The sequence below is a fragment of the Chiloscyllium plagiosum genome, chromosome 25 (genome assembly GCF_004010195.1).
Source record: "Chiloscyllium plagiosum isolate BGI_BamShark_2017 chromosome 25, ASM401019v2, whole genome shotgun sequence".
In the NCBI taxonomy this organism is placed as follows: Eukaryota; Metazoa; Chordata; class Chondrichthyes; order Orectolobiformes; family Hemiscylliidae; genus Chiloscyllium; species Chiloscyllium plagiosum.
The window spans coordinates 14,881,728-14,906,531 of record NC_057734.1 but is presented as its reverse complement, the minus strand read 5'-3'; the positions used below and the strand labels follow the sequence as shown (position 1 = coordinate 14,906,531).

Here is a 24,804-nt window from a genome sequence, read left to right as displayed (position 1 = left end):
AAATCATTTATGTAAATGACAAAAAGTAGAGGGCCCAGCACCAATCCTTGTGGCACTCCACTGGTTACAGGCCTCCAGTCTGAAAAACAACCCTCCACCACCACCCTCTGTCTTCTACCTTTGAGCCAGTTCTGTATCCAAATGGCTAATTCTCCCGTATTCCATGAGATCTAACCTTGCTAATCAGTCTCCCATGGGGAACCTTGTCGAATGCCTTACTGAAGTCCATATAGATCACATTTACAGCTCTGCCCTCAATTTTCTTTGTTACTTCATCAAAAAACTCAATCAAGTTTGTGAGACATGATTTCCCAAGCACAAAGCCATGTTGACTATCCCTAATCTGTCCTTGCCTTTCCAAATACATGTACATCCTGTCACTCAGGATTTCCTCCAACAACTTGCCCACCACCGAGGTCAGGCTCACTGGTCTATAGTTCCCTGGCTTGTCCTTACCACCCTTCCTAAACAGTGGCACAACGTTTGCCAACCTCCAGTCTTCCGGCACTTCACCTATCGATGATACAAATATCTCAGCAAGAGGCCCAGCAATCACTTCTCTAGCTTCCCACAGAATTCACAGGTACACCTGATCAGGTCCTGGGGATTTATCCACCTTTAACCATTTCAAGACATCCAGCACTTCCTCCTCTGTAATCTGGACATTTTGCAAGATGTCACCATCTATTTCCCTACAGTTTATATCTTCCATATCCTTTTCCATAGTAAATACTGAATGAATATTTTGCATCAGTATCTCCCCCATTTTCTGTGGCTCCACACAAAGGCCGCCTTGCTGATCTTTGAAGGGCCCTATTCTCTCCCTAGTTACCCTTTTGTCCTTAATATTTGTAAAAACCCTTTGGATCCTCCTTAATTCTATTTGCCAAAGCTATCTCATGTCCCCGTTTTGCCCTCCTGATTTCCCTCTTAAGTATACTCCTACTTTCTTTATACTCTAAGGATTCACTCGATCTATCCAGTCTGTACCTGTCATATGCTTCCTTCCTTTTCTTAACCAAACCCCCAATTTCTTTAGTCATCCAGCATTCCCTATACCTACCAGCCTTCTTTTTCACCCTGACAGGAATATACTTTCTCTGGATTCTTATCTGCCTCCAATCAGCTTTCAAAAGTTCTTGCCTAATACCGTAAAAATTGGCCTCTAATTTAGAACTTCAACTTTTAGATATGGTCTGTCCTTTTCCATCACTATTTTAAATCTAATAGAATTATGGTTGCTGGCCCCAAAGTGCTCCCCCACTGACACCTCAGTCACCTGCCCTGCCTTATTTCCCAAGAGTAGGTCAAGTTTTGCACCTTCTCTAGTAGGTACATCCACATACTGAATGAAAAAATTGTCTTGTACGCACTTAAGAAATTCCTCTTCATCTGAACCTTTAACACTATGGCAGTCCCAATCAATGTTTGGAAAGTTAAAATCCCCTACTATAACGACCCTATTATTCTTACAGATAACTGAGATCTCCTTACAAATTTGTTTCTCAATTTCCCTCTGACTATTGGGGAGTCTATAATACAATCCCAATAAGGTGATCATCCCTTTCTTATTTCTCAGTTCCACCCAAATAACTTCCCTGGATGGATTTCCTGGAATATCCTCCCTCAGCACAGCTGTAATTCTATCCCTTATCAAAAATGCCAACCCCCCCTCTCTTGCCTCTCTTTCTATCCTTCCTGTAGCATTTGTAACCTGGAGCATTACGCTGCCAATCCCGCCCAGCCCTGAGCCCGGTTTCTGTAATTGCTATGATATCCCAGTCCCATGTTCCTAACCATGCCCTGAGTTCATCTACCTTCCCTGTTAGGCCCCTTGCATTGAAATAAATGCAATTTAATTTATTAGTCCTACCTTGTCCCTGCCTGTCCTGACTGACCCATTTCTGTTCTCAAATCTCAGATTGATCTCTTTCCTCGCTATCTCCCTGGGTCCCACCCCTGCCACCTTACTAGTTTAAATTCTCCCAAGCAGTTCTAGCAAATTTCCCTGCCAGTATATTAGTCCCCTTCCAATTTAGGTGCAATCCGTCCTTCTTGTACAGGTCACTTATACCCCAAAAGGAGATTCCAATGATCCAAAAATGTGAATCCTTCTCCCATACACCAGCTCCTCAGCCATGCATTCATCTGCTCTATCTTCCGATTCCTGCCCTCACTAGCTCGTAGCACTGGGAGTAATCCAGATATTACTACCCTCGAGGACTTCCTTTTTAAATTTCTGCCTAGCTCTCTGTAATCTCCCTTCAGAGTCTCAACCTTTTCCCTTCCTATATCGTGGTTCCAATGTGGACAATGACCTCTTGCTGGCCCCTCTCCCCCCGTGAGAACATTCTGCACCCTCTCAGAGACATCCTTGATCCTGGCACCAGGGAAACAACACACCATTCTGCTCTTTCTCTGCTGGCAACAGAAACGTCTGTCTGTACCTCAGACTACAGAATCCCCTAAACAATTGATCTCTTCGAAGCCGACGTATCCCTCGTTACATTAGAGCCAGCCTCAATACCAGAAACTTGGCTATTCGTGCTGCATTCCCCTAGAATCCATCACCCCCTACATTTTCCAAAACAGCATACCTGTTTGAAATGGGTATATCCACAAAAGACTCCTGCCCTAGGTGCCTACCTCTCTTACCCTTCCTGGAGTTAACCCATCTATGTGACTGCATCTGAGACTTCCTCTCCCTTCCTATAACTGCCATCCATCACATACTGTTGCTGTTGCAAATTCCTCATCGCTTCTATCCGTCTCTCCAACCGATCCATTCAATCTGATAAGATTCGCATCCAACAGCATTTATGGCAGATATAATCCGCAGTAACCTTTAAACTCTCTTTAAACTCCCACATCTGACAAGAAGTACATATCACTGCAAAGGCCATTTTTGCTCCTTCATAATCTATAGACCCAGAAAATAACAGTCTTATTTCTCTACAAAATACTGCACCAGGTTAAATTAATAGCAGTGGCTTATATTTTAAGTTTAATCAAGAGACTTATCTCCAAAAACATAATCAAGAAATAACCCACTGTACTCACTAATACAGCCTTTCTCTTGGACAGACTTAAAACAACAATTAACTTATCTGATTCTGTGTTGTGAACTTCACCCAAACCGATTCATCCAAGATTAGTTGTGAAATTCACTGATGTTAATTTTCCCAGATGCACTCCGATGTCCAGCGACACATGAATTCAAAAACAGCAAAGGCAGTATCTGTGCAGGTTCTCTCTCTCTCTCTCCCCTGCACTGTCCTCACCATGTGCTTCCTTTGTCTGTTCTTCTCCCTTTTAAAACTGCTGTTGTTTTGACTTTTTTTTCCAAAATTCCAAAACAATGCAACAGCATATCAAACAGTAACTGCTGCTCCTGGAATTTGAGGAAATCACCTCCAGCATCTAAAATATCTCAAAAAAAAAGAGCAGCTCTTACAGCCAGAAATTTTTCCCGTCCTCCATCTTGGATTACCCAGAATCCTTATGTCCTCATTCAGGTGAGGAGTCAAATATCTGCTGCATTGCCAAGTTATGGTACTCCTGGCCTAGTTATGAAAGACTATTTTTCCTGTAATGACACAAAGGCAGTGATAATAAAATGTTCCCAAAGAGTAGCTAGGAAGTCCAGAGGACAAGAGATGTCAATAGTTTGGGAGGATAAGATTGATGAGAGCCATTGTATGGACACGCTGCATACAAAAGCTCAGTTACAATCCATGAGTTAGATTAAGTAGTAGTGGCCCTGAGAATGTGAGGTAGCACAGAGAAATCAGTGGCAGTTGAGCACAGAAGGTCATTAATCTTCTTACAGCACTGCCAGGTATATCTTTTGCCTCGGGACACTGCACTGACTTAGGTTGCCGCCTTTGGCCCGTTTGCAGAAAAGATCACTCCCCTTCTTTCAATGACAAGCATCCACCAGGACCTCCAGGTTCTGTCAGAAAAAAAGAGTTGCCATCTTCCCTTTCTGTGCCATCTTAAGTTCAAACAGTGTAGGAACACAGCTTAAGGGCCAGTTCCTGAAGTGACAGAAATGCTGTGAAGTTGGGGGTTTGAATATGATGTCAGCAGTGTAAATGTTGCAAAGTAAGGGCAGTAGTATTTGCTTCCATATTTCTTTTGTATGATTCATGAGCCAGGTCTGAAGAGGCCAGTGGCGTAATTAATGAGCTGAAAAGTAGACAATTGCGCAAGAAAAGTCGATGTGGGCCATGGCTGACCTCCTCCCATGAAGCTTTCCAAAAGCAACACTTAGGGAAAATTCATCCCATAATCATTGGATCTGACTTTCACTGACTCCAAAATATCCAGAGATGTTCCTAATGGGCATCTTATGTCAGAGCAGCTGAGTGAGTAGCCTGCCTCTTTGTCATCAGGGATAACATTATGTTATCAGAAGTGTAAAAGGAATAATCAGAAGTGTAAAAGGAAAAGATCAATTATCTTAATTATGGCATCATGTGTGGAGCAATTGGCACTTGAATATTACTTCAAAGTGAAGTATCTGATTTCAAGTCCAAATCTAGAGACTTGAGTGCTACACAATAAGACATGCTATTCTTTAGATAAAACATGAAACTAAGTCCCATCTATCCTCTCCACCAGACATAAAAGATCACACTGCACTTTAAGAATGAGAGAGAGAGAGATCAGTATTTTAGCCAATATTTCATCTTTAATTAGTTCCTTGAAATAGACGATCTGGTCTTTCATCGAGTTGATGCTCATGGGAGACTACTGGCCATAGATTAGCCTCCACATTTTTTGCTGCATATTCTGTTGTAATGCAAATTTTGTTTTAACCAACATTTATCAACCAGCACTCTTGATAAACTGGCAAAAATTATATATATCTTAAATACAGCGATCTACTGCGATGTATCCAAATATTTGTGTTGTAGATGAAGTATAACAGTGATGTTTATACCCTCTGCATTATATTTCTATTACTTACTGTTTGTTCTTACATTGATTTTAGGAAATGTGTTAATATCTTTACATAGAATTTTTGAGGGATGTTATGTTTCAAAGTTTTACTTGGTCAGGGTTTATTGTGATTATACATACCTCCTAATTATCCAGAATATTTGGTCAACCAGCACACATCTGGTCACAAGTGCTGATTATTAAAAGAATTTGCTGTCCTTTGCTGTGTTATAAAGTGAAGGTTGACCCCACACCTCTGAGAAGCTAAAACCAAAACACCCAAAGTGGAGCATCTTGCTGTATAATTTGCAAGAATGTGAATAGAGGTGTAACCTGCCCTTCAGCAAATTCTAGAGGTTAAATAAAACACTGACACTCACTTTAAAATCAACAAGTAACAATTTATTTATCTAACGCTAACAGTGAACAAATTAACTAAACTATTAATAAACCAAATAAATCTCTAACTACTAACTATTCCCAAATAAACAAGATTTGAATGGTATGCTTTTCCAATAAATACAAGTCCTACTCATGTAAAAAAAAAAAAAATTTAGTCTCTTGAAATCACAACCAGGTTCCAGAATATTTTGTGCCTTCTTCTGTTGAGTCTTCCATTAGGAAAGCTTCCTTCAATTCTTCTGACAGGAATGCCTTTTCCTCCAATTCTTCATCGTTGGTTATTTAGATGGTGCTTTCTCTAATATATAGGATTACTGTGAAAGCCAATATTTCTCTCGAGATCGGAGGGCTGTTAGCTCTGGCAAATGGCACTTAGTTCTGAGATCTGTCTAATTGTCCCTTCTTTTATACCATGATGACATAATAATATTTCTTACATAAGATTTGTTCTATGTTGACAAAACCATCAGATTTAAATTTAATGGGTACTTGGCATCTAAGTGCCTGGTTCAAATTCATCGGCGAAATTCAAAACTTCTTGTCTTGGTAAAAACTTGACCTGCTAACTATACGGCCTTTCAATACAAAAATGTTTATTCGGGCTCTCTGTACTTGCATTTTGCACTTCTAAGCACAGAAAAATCACTATCTTTTAAAAGGGACCATGCAATTCTCCTCCCCGCCACCACCACGTCCCAGCATTTTACAATTTTACACACACCGAATTCTAATTTCCTGTCTGCTCATCCACAATTACTCTAACTTCACAACAGCTCTCTATGAGCTGAAAAACACAAAAAGCACTGTACGTAAGTCATTCGGTCTGTCTTCCCTTCAGCTAGTTGGAACGTTTACTCAAGTACTTTAATTCACAAATATTTTATTGCCAAAAAAAAAGATAGTACTAAAACTTTCTATTTGGCATTCATCAGGACAAATATAAGAAGGTCAATTAGTGATTTTTGAGAAGATTTGGAGCTTAGGTTGAGGTTCTGGATGTAGGTTTGCTCACTGAGCTGGAAGGTTCGTTTTCATGAAAACGAGTTATACGCCAAACAAAAAAGGGTGCAAACTGTTCAGCAAGATTGAAGCATTGAGTAAAAGATTCTAAATGCTGATATTTTGAACAGCTGTGTTTGACTGACAGCTTAATGAGAAGGCGAGAAGGCCAATGCATTTCAGTAGGAATACTGAATGACGTTTTTTGGTTGCTGACTTGAACTGAAGCTCACTATGGCACAAGGCTCCTCTGAAACGTTATAAACTGTATCTACTAATTGAAGGGGAGATGAAAATATGGGAGATTTGTAGTCAGGCAACGCAATTTACAATTAGAAACACAGGAATAGAAAACTATCATTCAGTCCTTCAAGCCTGTTCCATTATTCAATGAGATCATGATTGATCTGTGGCCTATCTCCACATAACTGGTTTTGTCCCATATCCCTTAATACCTTTGCTTAACAAAACTTTAACAATCTCGGATTTAAAGTTAATAACTGATCCAGCATCAACTGTCAGTTGAGGAAGAGAACTCCAAACCCAGCATCTTTTAAGTGTCAAAGTGCTTCCTAACATCTCTTCTGAACGGTCTATCCTTAATTCTTGGACTATGCCCCCTCATCCTAGAATCTCGAACCAGTAGAGATCTACTGTCTTCTTCTGTTAATATTTTGAAGATAATATTTACATTACCTACACTAATCAGAAAACATTTGATAGGTTTGCTCTCCCTTGTTTGGTATTCATTCATAAGATATGGGCATCACTAGCTGAGCGAATCCCTAATTGACTATTAACTGCCATCCTGACAATCACATCTCTGTGTAATTAGGAACAATACGTAGGCCAGACCAGGTAAGGAAATCAGATTTCCCTCCATAAGTGATACTAATGAATCCAAGGGGATTTTACAACAATTAACCATAGACACCATTGCATCTTATTGTAGTTTATTTTGTAATTAAACTCAAAATTTCATGATGTGCTATGGTAGGATTTGAACCCATGTCCCCAGAACATTAACCTGAGGTCCTGGATTAATAATCCAATTATATTACCACTATGGAACCACCTGTTGTTTCTGACACTCTTGGAAAGGCTGAAAAAGAAGACAGCAAGAGGGAAAAAAATTGAGATTTTAAAGAGAAGGGAAGTCAAGGGAAAAAAACTGGGCAGGTTTGGTGAAAGAGCAAACACATTTGCCTCAGGAATTTACAAGTAAAACATTTGCTGAAAATTCAAGACATTATCAAGATGGCAGTGACAGCTGAGAAATTTTATCCAAGAATATTTGATTATATAATGATATAAATGAAACCATTATTAATGTAAACATAGCAATTTATAATGGAAAAAATGGTTAGGATTGCTGAAAGAATGACATGTCTGACTCAAAAATTTACAGATGGAATATATTTGATGAAAATTCAAGGCATTGCTAAGATCGTTCAGACGTTTGTGAAACTTCCTCCAAGCACACTTTATTAATGGTAATGTCTATATGTAATTGAGTTAAGATATGAAATTATAAAGGAAATAATATAGTAAAGTGCAAAAAAAAGTGACAAATCATCATGTAATTTTTCAAAACATTTAGAAATATGAAAGATTCTAGAGAGCAAATATAGACCTATATACCCTTTTGTTGCTGACTGTGGTTGGCATCCCAAATATTCCTGAGAGAATCTTGACAGGAAGTAGGACATGCATTCACTTGCAATTGAATTTGAACATATTTAAAGCATTTTATTAATGAAGAAATAACTATCTACAATGAACAACAGCTATTTAGCAGAAAACCCACCACAATAAAAGGTAAAGGTAAAGTCAGACTTGGATTATAGGTCTGCTGTCTCATTAGGGAGGGATGACTGATGGTGTTTTAACCAGAGGGTTACCACACCTCAGGTAAGGGGAGTGGCAGAGAAGGAGGGACCTTCATGGTAACCTCACCTGGTTTGAGAATGGAATTCACGCTGCTTATATCACTCTGCATCACAAACCAGCTGGCTAGTCAACTGAGCTAATCAACCCCCTGCACCCTAAAAATGAGCTCAGATGTAAAATTGAATTCTGTTGTGTCCCATGCACACAACTCCAAGGTGAAGTCCAACGGCTTGTTGTATGCATACTAGTACTTACATTTGAAATTGGCAGAAGAGTATGACTGGTGTTATTTGAAGTGATTGGGGAAGGCTTCAGATAAAAGAAACCCCTTAACTAGAAACTCTGGAATGTAGTTTTAAGCAGGTTTCCAGATTTCAACAGATGATTTGCCAACAACTCTCCTCCTCCCCACTGTCAACCCTCCCAATGATACGCTGTTGCTCATTTAAGATGAGCAATCATTTCTCAGACTGGAAAGCCACCTAAATCAACAGCTTTAAAAAGGTGTTTGAGCTAGAAGGCCAGAGTTCAAATCCCACCTGCTCCAGAGGTGTGTACAGTCTTTGCTCTGTACCTGCAAGGGTTCCATTCCTGAGAACCCCTGTAAATGACGACATTTGAGAGTGCAAAGCTTGTTAAAAATTGCAGATATGCAAATATTGCCTGCGGATGTTGATTTTTGTTATTGATTTTTTGGTGTGGATAGGTGAATTCACAATTCGTGATTTCATGGATACAGAGAATTTACAGTAATAACATGTTGATTAGAAAATATTTTTTAAGGTGCGTGCTGATTGCCTTGCCATAAGTACTTCCAAATAACATGTGGAAAGCCACTTAAAATGAACACTGCATCAATGCAGCTTCCAATCATATCAAATAATAACATTCACAACAGAGTTATATTTAATTGAGCACTCTATAATTTAATCAACTCATAATGGAGATTTACATTTCATTTCTTTCCTGGCAGCCAGAATTTGCCATTCAAATTGAAATTTAAAATGATACACACACTTACATTAAAAATAGCCAGAAAGGGCAAGAATGAATAAGGGAACAAGGATTTCTGGGTACCACATGTCCCCTACAATGAATATATTGCACCTATGTCAAGGTGAACTCTATACATCTCAAATATTCAAGTTAATGGGATGTCAAAACTGAATGATAAACAGAAATAATCTAGTACAATCAAAGTAGTAATGTTAGCTGTGAGCATATATCTCTTATACCAATTAAAAATCAGTATTAGGAATAATAGGCCTGTCATAGCAAAGGGACAGCAAACAACACAGAAATATGCAAAAGCAACGGATATTTCAATGGCAGTTACCTTTGACATGTTGTTATTAAATCACTTCAAGTTGTCAGTTCAAAATAAATATCAAGGACCACTTGGTTTAGCAGGTAAACCAAGCGCTTACTTTTCCTTTCTTTTTGTCCCAATCTGTATTTATGATTGGGGGAAAAAAGCATTCAAAATTCTAAAACTGTCCATTCATAATTTATACTTTTGGTGCTTTGTTTTTGAAAATGCTCATCAAGGCAGTTAACATTCTTTTTAATATGAAGAGGTGAAACTAGATTATTGATTAGATTAATGAAATACTCACTTGTGTTTGAAGAACATTTTCCTTGTCATTTGTAGGTAGATCTTTGGTTGACCATGTTGTTTGTGATGTGATGTTCAGAGGGTAAGTGCTAGTTGTTCTTTCATTTTGCAGTGCTCTATTATGAACTAGCATGCCAACTGGCTTGTTTGGCATGGATGCAGCTGAATTAACAGAAAATGAACACAGTCTATGTAGTGTACAAGCAATTTTGGAACATATTCTTACATTGCTTAGATTAGCTAGTGAACCACTGATCAGAAATAAAAGTTATACTAATGGGTAATGCTCAGCAATATGTAGATGTCAACCTATGTTCATTAGTAACATTCCTCCTTCAGTCAAAAGGCTAGGAGTTAAAGCTCCACTTGAGAAACCTGAACAATCAATCCAGCCAGAAATTTCAGTGCAGCCCTGGAGAAAATGTTGCACCACTGGAAGTACAATTTCCAAATGTAAAATTTAACTGAGGCCCTAACTCAGGCAGACACAAAAGATCTTAGAGCAATATTCAAGAAAAAGGAGAGTTCTCCCAGTGTACTGGCTGGCATTTGTCAACCATGACTTAAGGTTGTATGATTATTTGGTCACTTGTAAAGTTCTATGCCTGGGTCTCTGAAAGGTGCATATTGGGGGTTATTCCTAAATTGCCATAGTGACTACAGTTCAAAGGTACTTTGTTGATTTTGAAATGTGTTATATTGTACTGATAGTAAAATATTTAATTCTGAATATTGGATGATGTTGTGACTGTTAATCTTATCTAGGATAGTAGTACCGGTGCTAAAGTATTTCTCAGAACTTTCTCAAAGGACGAGATAAACAACCAGTCAGAGTTCTGGTGCCTGATTACTGTCTGATGATTCCTCAGATCATTAGCTGAAACTTGACATTTGTTTTTTGCGTTTTTAAAAAATGGAATGGTAGACAGATTTTGTATGGTAAGTCCATACATAACAGCTCATGGATAATTGGTCTTGGTCTAAATTTTTTGTAAACTTATTCTTTAAATTTTGGTTTGCTGGTGCGATGTTATAACATTGAAGGGAAATAATAGATTTCATAGAATCCCTACAGTGTGGAAACAGGTCCTTTGGTCCAACAGGTCCACGCCAGCCCTCTGAAGAGTAACCCACCCAGACCCAATCCCCTACCCTATCATTCTACATTTACCCCTGATGGGCAGCATGGTGGCACAGTGGTTAGCACTGCTGCCTCACAGCGCCAGAGACCTGGGTTCAATTCTCGCCTCAGGCGACTGACTGTGTGGAGTTTGCACGTTCTCCCAGTGTCTGCGTGGGTTTCCTCCGGGTGCTCCGGTTTCCTCCCACAGTCCAAAAATGTGGAGGTCAGGTGAATTGGCCATGCTAAATTGCCCGTAGTGTTAGGTAAGGGGTAAATGTAGGGGTATGGGTGGGTTACGCTTCGGCGGGTCGATGTGAACTTGTTGGGCCGAAGGGCCTGTTTCCACACTGTAATGTAATCTAATGCACCTAACCTACACATCAATGAACACTATGGGCAATTTAGCTTGGCCAATTTACTTATCTTTGGATGTATAATCCTTAAGATAATGCAGCCACAGTCGGTCCACTTACTGCTCAAAGGTAGCAAAATATGCAGATTTCTCATGAATTCAAGCACTGTTAAGAAAAAAAACTCATTGAATGAACACAACTGAAGGTACACAAATTAACCCACCTTCAATCTCTCGCTCACGAAGTTTGCGAATGGCAGCTCTAATCAGTTTACGTTCTGCATATTCACCTGCATTTCGGAGCTATTGAAGCACAAAGAAAATCAAAGTTGATTGTTTATACTGCTGAGACCTAAACAATTTAAATTTTTTTTGCATTGCAAGCTTTTTTGTAATGCCATGCATGTCTCTGTTGTAATTTAGGTTATCCCAAAAACTATTTCAGGCAAGGTAACAGTACATATTTCTTAGCACCACATCGACTAAGGGGAAATCCCACTCTTATCATTCAAAGTTTTTCCTGAATAAACTTAATATGACTTATCCTGACCGTGGTTGCAAAATTATGAAAAATATGAAAAGGTATTTTTTACAAAGGGTCAAAAATCAAATACTAGCATCTGTTGATAACAGAAATCTCCTTGGAGGTTCAATGCTGGAATCTGTACCAAAAACAACAAATGCTAGAGATCACAGCAGGTCAGACAACATCCATAGAGAGAGCAAGCTAACCTTTCCAATCCAGATGACTCTTACGAAGAGTCTAGATGGTTCTGAAGAAGAGTCATCTAGACTCAAAACATTAGCTTTTTCTTTCTCTCCGTCTGACCCAGTGTGATCTCCAGCGTTTGTTTTCAGAAAGCTCCTTGGCCCATATTCATTTCTTTCCAGAAATCTCCTTGGCCCGTAAATTATAAATTTTCTTGGAGACAAGAATCTAATTCTTTTAAATTTACAAATGGATTCAAACTTAGATTGGGTTGTAGTGCTAAGAGTGTGGAGGGAGGGAGCAGGAGTGGAGGAGGCAATTGTCTACATTTGCACTTAGTCAACTATCCAGTAAAGTACACAAGGAAGTTATTTACATCCACACCCAGTTGTACACGAAGGTGCACATGATATCGCCCATTATGCTTGAGGTCTTCCAAAGCAGAGATACATCATCACCTAAGAAATAATTTAATTTGATTCAAGTCCCCTGCACATTTTTGTTCACTCTGTTGTTACAGTTCATTGCTGTTGTGTCTTAATGAATAAAAATCTCTGGTTAATTTAAAAAACTTTGTCCAAAGAGACATGGTAATCCTTAAAGGGAACAAACAGTAGTCGGTGCATTAGAATGTGGTACGAACTATTTAAGAGCCATAGCAACTTGTATATACAAAGTTGCAATTCACCAGGGGAACCCCATGTGTCAGTGCAACAGTACCCAAATTGTGGATCACAGCACCAGTTGGGATCACAGGAACAGCTAACACGATACCAAGCATCCCATCCTGCAAGACTGTCTCAAGCAGTGTTCAGCCCTTCCTCTTGCCAGACTCTTTTCTCTCTCTTTCTCGGCACTGGGCTCCTGCCTGTGGCTGATTCACTGCGTATCAAAGCTCAGCCCAACCACAAATTTGATGGCCATGCCTCTGAAGCTGAGCTGCAGCCTGTTGAGCCCAAACAGAACAATCTCTGCTTCACTATCAGTTCCCTCTGGATAACAACCTGCACTTTCGCTGCTACCTAGCAAAAGTCTGTGAGCTGAAGCAGCTTGGATGAAATAATGGACTGGTGAAGACGAAATATAATCTTTGTAAAAAGTCCTTTAAAAATACAAATTTTTAAAAATTATATGTTGATCAATAAGAAAAACTTTATTAATGTAAATATTTTATTATAGTTTATTTTTGTTTCAGCTGAGGTTGCGTTTATCATGGGTTGGGAGAGTACAGGGTACAATAAATCATCGACACCTGTCATTAACAACAGTATTTTGCATTTATACAGAATCACTAATTTTGAAATAAAATGTTTTATAGAATTCAGACAAAAGTAAGGAAATTAAATAAGTAGCCAGTTAATTGAAAGATGAGATAAGGGATAGCTAAAAATCAGTCCAGAGATATCAATTTTAAAGAAAAGTCACAAAGGAGGTTGACGATTCTCAGTTTGTTCATCTTAGTGCCTGAAGACAGTGGAGTCCATGGTGGAGCAAGGGGAGGAGAAGGAGAGTAGAAGCAGAGGGCTTGAAGGGGTTTATAACATAGGAGAAAGTTAGAGAGATGAGATACTAAACAGGAGTATGAAAATTTGAGATGTTGGAGGATTGGTAGCTAACATAAATCAGGGGTGATGCACATTGATATTGAATAGGCTTTATGCAACACAGTTTTATATGAATTGACATCCCGGAGGGTAAAGAATGGTGGGTTTGCCAAGACAGCATTAAAAATGGTAAAATATGAAAGGTTGAGCAAGAGACCAAAACTGGTGATGTTGCTGAAGCAGAGAGGGAAATTCTTTGTAATGGGCAGCATTTAGAATGAGATACACAGTTCTGAGTTAAAAAGAAAAGGACAATGAGATTGCAGCAGTTTGTTTCAGCCTGAGACAATTAAATACATATTGTATATACAACACAATGTAATTGATACTAAAAATATCAATTAATCTTACAGCAAATTTATAATGTCAAATTAGCATACACATTAAAAATGATCCATGCAGCAGCATATCGTTGCAGAAGAACGGGAAGCCAAAGGATGAATCTTTGGAAGGCTTTCAAGATGACAGTGCAAAATGAAAAGGGTTGTTATTGAAGATTATATATCAGTACAATCATACAGTGATGACTTTAACCTACAATTCCACCAAACTGGGCACAACAGGAAAGTGGCATCAGAGAGAGAGCTGAGAAGATCTACTGCATCAAAGCCTCCATAGTTCAATAGGCAATAATCACAGAGCATTTCACTTGTAAACTTGGCTTAGGCAGTTTCTTGGGTGAGTTTGGCATAGAAAATTGATTGGAAGAAATACTGCATGTAGTTGCAACAGAGATTGTCAAAAATCCAAGTCTAGGATCAATGCATACAAGGACATTGGACAGAAAAGGTAATGGTGAACCAATGGAGGAATATAAGGTAACATTTTTGAGAGAGTGATAAGCATTTTGAAAAGTTTCAATGCTGAGTAGTATGAGCCAGTTATGTGCCCATCTTCATTGGGAGGATTGAATAAGTCATGTTTCTTAATAACAGCATAATGACAGAAATGGTTACCCCCAACTCAAAGATGACTGTTGCAAGCATATTTCTTCAAGAGTTTATTTTTCTCTTGTCACCAATGAAATAACTCCACAGAGGCCAGTATCCCACCACCAAGACAACCCTCGTTTAGGAGAAAGAGAAGAATATATATGCTGGAGAAGTCAGAGTCGAAAAGGGTGACGCTGGAACAACACAGGTCAGGCAGCATCCAAGCAGCAGGGGAGTCGCCATTTTGGGCATAAGCCCTCCATCAGGAGAGTTTGTGGAGAGTTCTTGAGAATGATACAACTCTCTCAGTGAACAGGATGACTGAAACTCCTGTTTATTTTTGTCAGTAGGGCATCCTGATTAACAGCCCCAGTCAGGAATTTCTATGGAGGTCCACCTGGATGACCTCAATACAATCATGGCAAAATTTTCAGTTAATCAGGGAGCGCTGGCATTTATTCATGATAGATTGGTCATCCCTGACAAACCTCATTGAATTTTTTGAAGAGATGGTTAGGGTATTGGACAGGGGCAGGTTTATGGATCTCATTTATACAAGACTACCAGAAGGCATAATGTCCCACAAAAGAGACTTTTAACTGAGGTAGAAGCCTACAGAAGTTTAGGTAAATGACTGATATGCTGTGAAATTGGTTGAGTGGCAGATGATATAATGTAGTGATAATGGGTAGGTACTCAAATTGGCAGGATGTGACCAGTTGTATCCAGGAAGAAATTCCAGCCTCGGGCAACTGTCTGTGTGGAGTTTGCACATTCTCCCCACGTCTGCGTGGGTTTCCTCCAGGTGCTCCGGTTTCCTCCCACAGTCCAAAGATGTGCAGGTCAGGTGATTAGGCCATTCTAAATTTCTGTTTGTGTTAGGTGCATTAGTCAGAGGGAAATGGGTTTGGGTGGGTTCATCCTCAGAGGGTCAGTGTGGACTTGTTGGGCCAAAGAGCCTGTTTCCACACTGTAGGTAATCTAATCTAATCATGAGGCAAGGTGAATATGTGGTAGGGGATGAGGTGATATGAGTGGTGTGGGCTGGTGGTCCTTGCTGTTTGATTATAACTAGAAAAAAGTCCCAACTTACTTTGAGACCTGGTACTGCTTGTGACTGACTCTTTCAGACCTCCAAGCAATGCCCTTCCATACCCACTACACACTGACATTAGAACATATTATAAAGTTTTAAAGTCATTCATTGACAAACTCCACAGGCCTGGCAGCATCTGTACATAAAAAGCAGAGTTAATGTTTTGGATCCAGTGATGTCTCCACAGATGCTGCCGGACGTACTGGTTCAGTTACCGCTGACTCTAGTAAAAGGCTTGGCCCAAACTTGATGAAAGAAAATCGGTTGAGAAAGATTCACCTAAGTTGGCTCATCATTCCTCGATTACAAAATGGCTACCTGAATGAAGTCCTAATTTTTTTCCAGAAACCTTTCAGGAAGGTCTATCAAAGGAGCCAAAGCCACCTTGCATGTTGACCAGGAAGCAATTCCACTATTCTGCATTGCCCGCCCAGTAACATTTACCTTACAGGCAAAAGTATTTGCAGAAGTCAGTAGACTGGAAAGGAAAGGATTCATCAAACCAGTCTAGTTTTCAGAATGGGCAGCACCAGTCTTACTGACTGTGAAACCTGACGTGTCAGTTCATCTTTGTGGGGATTTCAAACAAATGGTAAACTGCCTTTTGTGGCTGAATAAATATCCAATTCATCGCATAGAGAATTTATACACAAAGCTGACAGTGGGGGATCTGTCCTTCACAAAGCTGGACATGAGCCACTATAATTGTAATTGCAGTTAGATGCGGATTCCCAGAAGTACGCTACTACAAATAACCACAAGGGTTTTCTGAGAGCGTTATACCATTATACAAGACTACCATTTGGGGTACCTCAGCCTGTGCAATTTTTCAGCAGACAATGGAAAATATTTTACAATGTCTACCCCAGGTTACCATACATCTAGATGACATGCTAACAACAGGGAGGACCAATAAGAAACACTTAGAGAACTTGGATACAGTCCTTAGACACTTCTCCCACGCAGGCATATGCCTTAGATACCCTAAGTAACTTACTTGGGTTACAGAGTCGACAGGTTTGGCGTACGCCCATTGGAAGATAAAGTGAGTTCAACTGACCAGCTCCCATGTCTGTACCAGAACTTAGTTTTTTCCTTGGGCTAGTGAATTATTATGGAAAGTTCAGACATAACCTGCCCTCCTTCCCGGTATCGTTGCATCAACTTTTTAAAAAAGGGTCAGACTTAGAAATGGTGTCTTAGCTTTCAGGGAGGTGAAGAAATACATCTAAAGTGTTTGCACCTAAGATCCCGAGTGAGATTTAATATTGGTATGCAATGTCTCCATGAATGGTGACAGAGTCATACATTCGGCCCACTGTATCTATGACCAGCATACACTAATCTCATTTACCTGCACTCGGTCCATAGCCTATGTCCTGGCATTTTCAGTTCTCATCAAAATGCTTCTTAAATGTTGCACGAGTATCTGCCTCTACCACGCTCTCAGAAAACATTTTCCATATATCTACCACCCTCTAGATGAAAAAAAAACTGAGATTGGCTTTAAACCTCCTCAGATTCTCCCCTAAATCTCTTCTCCTTCTCCCCCCCACCATTAAAGTTTGGCCTCTGGTCTTAGACAATGGCTGCCATTGGGAAGAATTCCATAATAACTCACCAGCCCAAGGAAAAGCCCAATTCCCACAATTTACTCTGTCTATGCCTTTCACAATTTTGCATACCTCAATTAGATCTCCCCCCCCCCAGACTCATGTGCGCCAAGGAAAACAAGCCCTTTTGACACTGTTGAAAGTAGTGACCCTGTCACTATCGAAGACCAAGTTGGACAGGTCACTGAAGATAAAGAGGATAAAAGACTATGTGAGCATGTGATTAGGATGACTTTCTTGAAAGATAGACACAGATGTGCGCAGATTGAATTGAACACCTTGTTTTCTTGGTATAATTTTCTTAAACTACCTTCAATTGTTTTGAAGAATCACAGTGGAATTTGTGACATTTCCACCCTGCCCGCCGACTCCCACAAAAATGGTTTTATAATCTTCATCATTGGGCTAGTAGAAAATCTAGCTGTTTGTCCCCATCCTAGCTTTTTGGAAACCATGCCAATTTTAATTAAGATTTTTCTTTTCCAAAGTTATTAAAGGATATCAGGCAAAGTAGGATATGTATTAAGCTGCAGATCTGCTTAATACATCTGGGGAGGTATTAAATAAATAATAGACAAAGTAGGAGAGAATGATAATGAGCATCCCCTCTAAACATCAATGTGAAAATCCAGATTGCATATGCAAAAGGCAAATTTGAAGTAGTTGCAATCAACTTCATTCAGAGCGACTGAATTCTTCCCAATCAAGCTTATCAACAATTACTCAACATTTCATTTGCTAGTCATCAACATATTTGATTCACTCTATATGATAAGGAAACAGGTGAGCAGAAAGATAATAGACCTATTAATATTCCAACTATCATACTGCAAACTTGTACACCAGTAGTACCTAACTGAACTCAAGAGCATGAGCACTCTGCTTTCTTGGATAATAATATTAATCTTATCCGAACTTTGTAACCTGCCTAACAATAACTGGATTGAATTATACATTCCAGACTGGCTGTTGGCATGAGCGTGGTTTCCTTGCAGAACAAATCAGAAATGTTCTCCAGTCCAATTGTGTTGCAAACTGATGAAGTCCAATTTGTTAGCACATAAGTCCATGAATATTTAAACTAATAAAATGTTGAGCTGACCAATGTAGGCAAACTGGTTTCTTAAAAGGCTGAAGATAACCAATTAACTTGCATCAATAGTTGAAGGAAGAATTTAAGTTGTATTTATACTAATGTAAGCCAATGTATGGTCCCCAAAAATTGAGGTTCTAAGTCTTCCAAATGCTCACCCTACAAATTGGAATGCCAAGAAAACTGAAAAGCTGTATACATTATCAAAGGACTGAAGAAATAATATTGCTCACCATGGCAGTTAACTCATCAATGTCATGAATTGACTCCAGTTTCCCTGAAAGAATATCCAAAGACTGCTTCTGATTGTCTTCTTGTCTGTAAGATTTGACAAAACAAATTCAGAAAGGGAGAAATGAAAGCATTATAACGCACTTCGTTCAACATTAATACAATTTAGCAGATCTCCACTGCACTTCTTAATGCTAATACATGATACTTATAGGAAGTGGATGCAATATGTAGACTCTTAAAATTTTACAGTATTATGAAGATGCTTCATATTTATATTGCTTAAAGAACTGAAGTTTTGAAGGATTATGGAAATAAATTTATTTCAGGTTTTACAGAAATACCCAGAGTGGATTCTTTTAAAGAGGCTAGTGAAAGTTCACTATGGACATTGGAGATTATTTTTATAAAGGCCCCCTGTAAATTACATGACTAATTATAATGATTTACTTTGCAGTAGCCCCTTCCAGGGTTATTTCGAACAGTGACTGGCTTGGAGAGTTTTTTTTTTTAATAACTGGCTCAGTTGGAGGAAAACCTGCTGAGGATAAGCAGCTCAGCTGATCTCGCCCATTTCTGAAAGGAAAACACTTGCAGAGTTCAGAGTAAAACTTATTTACTCTTTTAAAAAGGTGATTGAAAAGTATTTTGAGATTGTAATTTCTGAGTAAACTGTGTCTGCAAGATTTCAGAACCAAAAACATGATTAATGACTTGATACATGGGTCAGAACCCCAGAGAAAACAATTCGAGAAAATTTTAAGATTTATCCTTGTATCTTCCAGATAACCCATTGACCAAAGTGGTATGTTTGCAGAAAGCTAAAATCTGCAAAGAAATCTTTTTTCTCTTTTCCTGAATAGAAAGTTTAAATAGGAAAATTAAAGGAAAAATCATTTATATTTCTATATTACTGTTTTCTGGAGTCTGTTCAGTTGGGGTTCTAGCCTGTGTCAAGTCACTAATCATGTTTTTGGCTCTGAAATCTTGCAGACAGTTTACTCACTAACTTGATTGAGTTTATTGAGGAAGTGACAAAGACAATTGAAGAAGGCAGATCAGTAGATGTGGTCTACATGGTGTAGTGAACAACAAACATCTACTGATCTGCCTTCTTCAATTGTCAAGGTTCCACATAGAGTCATAGAGATGTACAGTACAGAAACAGACCCTTCAGTCCAATTCGTCCATGCCAACCAGATATCTCTACCCAATCTAGTCCCACCTGCCAGCACCTGGCCCATATCCCTCCAAACCCTTCCTATTCATATACCCATCCAGATACCTTTTACATGGTGCAATTGTACTAGCCTCCATCACTTTCTCTTGCAGCTCAATCCATACACGTACCATCCTTCGCATGAAAAGGTTGCCCCTTAGGTCTCTTTTATATCTTTCCCCTCTCACCCTAAACCTATGCCCTCTAGTTCTGGGATTCCCGGCCCCAGGGAAAAGATTTTGTCTATTTATCCTATCCATGCCCCTCGATTTTATAAACCTCTAAGGTCACCCCTCAGCCTCCAATGCTCCAGGGAGAACAGCCATAGCCTATTCAACCTCTCCCTATTGCTCAAATCCTCCAACCCTGGCAACATTCTTGTAAATCTTTTCTGAACCCTTTCAAGTTTCACAACATCTTTCTGATAGGAAGGAGACCAGAATTGCACATAATATTCCAAAAACAGCCTAACCAATGTCCTGTACAGCCGCAACATGACCTCTCAATTCCTGTACTCAACACTGACCAAAAAAAGGTAGCATACTAAAAGCCTTCTTCACTATCCTATCCATCTGTGACTCCACTTTCAAGGAGCTATAACATGCACTCCAAGGTCTCTTTGTTCAGCAGCATTCCCTAGGACATTACCATTAAGTGTATAAGTCCTGCTAAGATTTGCTTTCCCAAAATGCAGCACCTTGCATTTATCGAAATTAAACTCCATCTGCCACTTCAGTCCACTGGCCCATCGGATCAGGATCCCACTGTAATCAGAGGTAACCTTCTTTGTTGTTCACTACACTTCCAATTTTGGGGTCGTCTGCACACATACTAACTATACCTCTTGCGCTCACATCCAAATCATTTATATAAAAGTGATGAAAAGTAGTGAACCCAGCACCGATCCTTGTGGCACTCCACTGGCCACAGGCCTCCAGTCTGAAAAATAACCCTCCACCACCACCTTCTGTCTTCTACCTTTGAGCCAGTTCTGTATCCAAATGGCTAGTTCTCCCTGTATTCCATGACATCTAACCTTGCTAACCAGTTTCCCCATGGGGAACCTTGTCAAATGCCTTACTGAACTCTATATAGATCACATCTACCGCTCTGCCCTCATCAATCCTCTTTGTTCCTTCTTCAAAAACCTCAATCAAGTTTCCGAGACATGGTTTCCCATCCCTAATCAGTCCTTGCCTTTCCAAATACATGTACATCCTGTCCCTCAGGATTCCATCCAACAACTTGCCCACCATCGACATCAGGCTCACTAGTCTATAGTTCCCTATAGTCCTTACCACCTTTCTTAAACAGCGGCACCACGTTAGCCAACCTCCAGTCTTCCAGCACCTCATCTATGACTATTGATAATACAAATATCTCAGCAAGAGGCCCAGCAGTCACTTCCCTAGCTTCCCACAGAGTTCGAGGGTACACCTGATCAGGTCCTGGGGATTTATCCATCTTTACCCATTTCAAGACATCCAGCACTTCCTCCTCTGTAATATGGACATTTTGCAAGATGTCACCATCTATTTCCCTACATTCTATATCTTCCATCTCCTTTTCCACAGTAAATACTGATGCAAAATACTTGTTTAGTATCTCCCCCATCTCTTGTGACTTCACACAAAGTCCACCTTGCTGATCTTTGAGGGGCCCCATTCTCTCCCTAGTTACCTTTTTGTCCTTAATATATTTGTAAAAACTCTTTGGATTCTCTTTAATTCTATTTGCCAAAGCTATCTCATGTCCCCTTTTTGCCTTCCTGATTTCCCTCTCAAGTATACTCCGACTGCCTTTATACTCTAAGGATTCACTCGATCTATCCTGTCTCTGCTTCCTTCTTTTATTTAACCAAACCCTCAATTTCTTTAGTCATCCAGCATTCCCTATACCTATCAGCTTTTCCTTTCACCTTAACAGGAATATACTGTCTTTGGATTCTCATTATCTCATTTCTGAAGGCTTCCCATTTTCCAGTCATCCCTTTACCTGTGAACATCTGCCCCCAGTCAGCTTTTGAAGGTTCTTGCTTAATACAAGGTAGACTGGTTAGCAAGGTTAAATCACATGGTATACAGGGAGAACTATCCATTTGGATACAGAATTGGTTCGAAGATAGGATATAGAGGGTGTTGGGGCGGGTTGCTGTTTTGACTGGAAGCCTGTGATCAGTGTTGTGCCACAAGGATTAGTGATGGGTCCTCTGCTTTTTGTCATTTATATCAATGATTTAGATGGGAATATAGGAGGTACGGTTAGTAAATTTGCAGACAACACCAAAATTGGCAGAACACATCAACTCCCCCTCCCAGTCCATCAAGGACATGCAGGTCCTGGGCCTCCTCCACTGCCAAACCGTTATCACCCAATGCATGGAGGAGGAATGCCTCATATTCCTTCTTGGGACCCTGCAAACACAGGGGATAAATGTAGATTTCAACAGCTTCCTCTTTTCCCCTCCCCCCACACTATCCCAACATGGCACCGCCCTCCGGACCTGTCCATCACTTCCCCCTCTGACCTATCACCTTCACCCACCTTTCGCTTTCTCAGCTATCTTTCCCCAAACCCCACCCTCTCCCATTTATCTCTCAGCCCCGACTCAAGCCTCATTCCTGAAGGATTTATGCCTGAAACATCGATTCTCATGCTTCTCAGATGCTGCCTGACCTGCTGTGCTTTTCCAGTAGTATACTCTTAATGCTGAACATAAACCCAAACTAAGCTAGTCCCACCTGCCTGTTCCTGGCCCATTTCCCTCCAAACTTTCCTATTCGTATATCTATCCAAGTGTCTTTTAAACTTGTAATTGTACCTGCATCCACCATTTCCTCTGTAAGCTCATGCAAACCACCCTCGATCTATCCTGTCTTTTATTTAACCAAACCCTCAATTTCTTTAGTCATCCAGCATTCCCTATACCGCTGTATAGTAAATTTGCCTCACACATCTTTTTAAATCTCTCTCCTCTCACCTTAAAAATGTGCCCACTAGTCTTGACATTTCCTAGGCTAGGGGAAAGACAACTACCAGTAACTCCATCTATTTTTCTCACTATTTTATAAATTTCTATCAGGTCACCTTGCAACGTCCTAAGCTCCAGCAAAAGAAAGCCCCAGCCTTTCTTTATAAATCAGTCCTGCCATACCTATCAACATCCCAGTAAATCTCTTCTGAACCCTCTCCAGCTTGATGATATCCTTCCTGTAACTGGGTAGTCAAAACTGGACACAGTATTCCGCAAGAAGCCTCACCAAAGTTCTGTACAATCTCAATATGCCAACTCCTATACTCAAAGAAGTGAGCACTGAAGGCAAGTATGCCAAACACCTTTTTAACCATCCTGTCTATATGTGACATAAACTTCAAAAAATTATGTACTTGAACCCCAGGTCCCTCTGGAGGAAGTTACTAGAATGATTGATGATGGCAGAGCAACAGATGTTGTTTATTTGGATTTTAGTAAAGCCTTTGACAAGCTTCCACATGGTAGATTAATTAGTAAAGTTAGGTCACATGGGATTCGGGGTAAGCTTGCCAATTGGATACATAATTGGCTTAATAACAGGAGACAGAGTAATGGTGGTGTTGTCTTTCAGACAGGAGGCCTGTAACCAGCTGTATTCCACAGAGATTGGGTTCTGGGTCCTTTTTCTTTTCTTTGTTATTTATAGAAATGATGTGAATGAGAATATAGAAGGCATGGTTAGTAAGTTTGCGGAACACACCAAAATTGGTGGCATAGTAAACAGTGAAAAATGTTTTCTAAGATTACAAAGCAATCTTAATGGTTTTTCTGCCCCACCATCAAGTCACCCATTGTATTTTTCATTGATTATTCACCACCACTAAATATTCCATGTTTTTCAATTGATTAATTTATATGCAAAGGCCTTTAAGGTTAATGCAGCTCTCCAAATGTAAGAGAGAAAGGGAGCGGGCTAAATCAAAATGAAGGAGAAAGTGAGGTCTGCAGATGCTGGAGATCAAAGTTGAAACTTTATTGCTGGAACAGCACAGCAGGTCAGGCAGCATCCAGGGAACAGGAGATTCGACGTTTCGGGCACAGGCCCTTCCTCAGGAATGAGCAGAGAGTGTTCAGCAGGAGAAGATAAAAGGTAGGGAGAGGGACTTGGAGGAGGGGAGTTGGGAAATGTCTTCTTCTTGACCTCTCCGCCTCCATCCTACTCCGACCTATCACCCTCACCTTGACCTCTTTCCACCTATCACATTTCCAACGCCCCTCCTCCAAGTCCCTCCTCCCTACCTCTGTGAATTATTCACGCCGACCTGTGAATTATTCTCAACTCGTCCCCTACACTATTGCAAAATCACCCATGTGTTTATCGAAGGATTGTTTAAATCTCCCTAATTTACGTTATCAGATTTACATCTCAACTATTTCTTAAAAATCTCACATTGATTCATGGGAGAGGTTTAATGCTCCACTATGTAGTGAGAATGATCAATCCTGCAAAATAGTTGGCTTTCTGACCAATCCTGAAGCGTTCACTCCCCGAGAATGCGTTGGCCCCGCTCCTCACTCACTCTGGTTGGCGGACCGGCCGCTGCTCAGTCCTCTGGTTCCGCCCCTTCCTCCCAATTGAGGAGTTGATTCAGGCGCGACTCAGCAGGCGAAGGGACAAGGGAAGTTAGAGTCGATGCCTTGTGATGTGGTGAAAATATCCCGAATCTTGGATCGAGATGCCTGAGTTCATTTCACAGCTTTATTAAGAAAAAACAAGGGAAGGCAGGAACAGAGTAAAAACAATAGAATATGCAAACAATGTGGTGGGGCTCTCAATGCTCTGGTCATTTTAGTCTTTACCATGTGTTTCAGGGCCCCAGGGCAGACTGTAGCCACTCCTCTTTGTGCACAGCCAGATACCACGATTGTGGGGCAAAGTGATGTGGTGGGGTACAGATTCTGGATTAGTGGTTCTGGAAGAGCACAGCAGTTCAGGCAGCATCCGAGG

General features: G+C 40.1%; 1 protein-coding gene across 4 annotated transcripts in view; it reads right to left on the bottom strand.

The window, feature by feature from the left end:
- The window catches only part of LOC122562594 (smoothelin-like), a 356,856-nt gene that overhangs the window by 231,151 nt on the left and 100,901 nt on the right, over positions 1-24,804 (bottom strand). For all 4 annotated transcript variants that reach the window (XM_043715562.1, XM_043715563.1, XM_043715564.1 and 1 more), the window contains exons 3-5: positions 18,606-18,690; positions 11,550-11,628; positions 9,852-10,012 (exon numbers count right to left, since the gene is read on the bottom strand). In XM_043715562.1, coding sequence (XP_043571497.1) covers positions 9,852-10,012; positions 11,550-11,628; positions 18,606-18,690 — 325 coding nt within the window. The remainder of the gene's footprint in view (positions 1-9,851; positions 10,013-11,549; positions 11,629-18,605; positions 18,691-24,804) is intronic.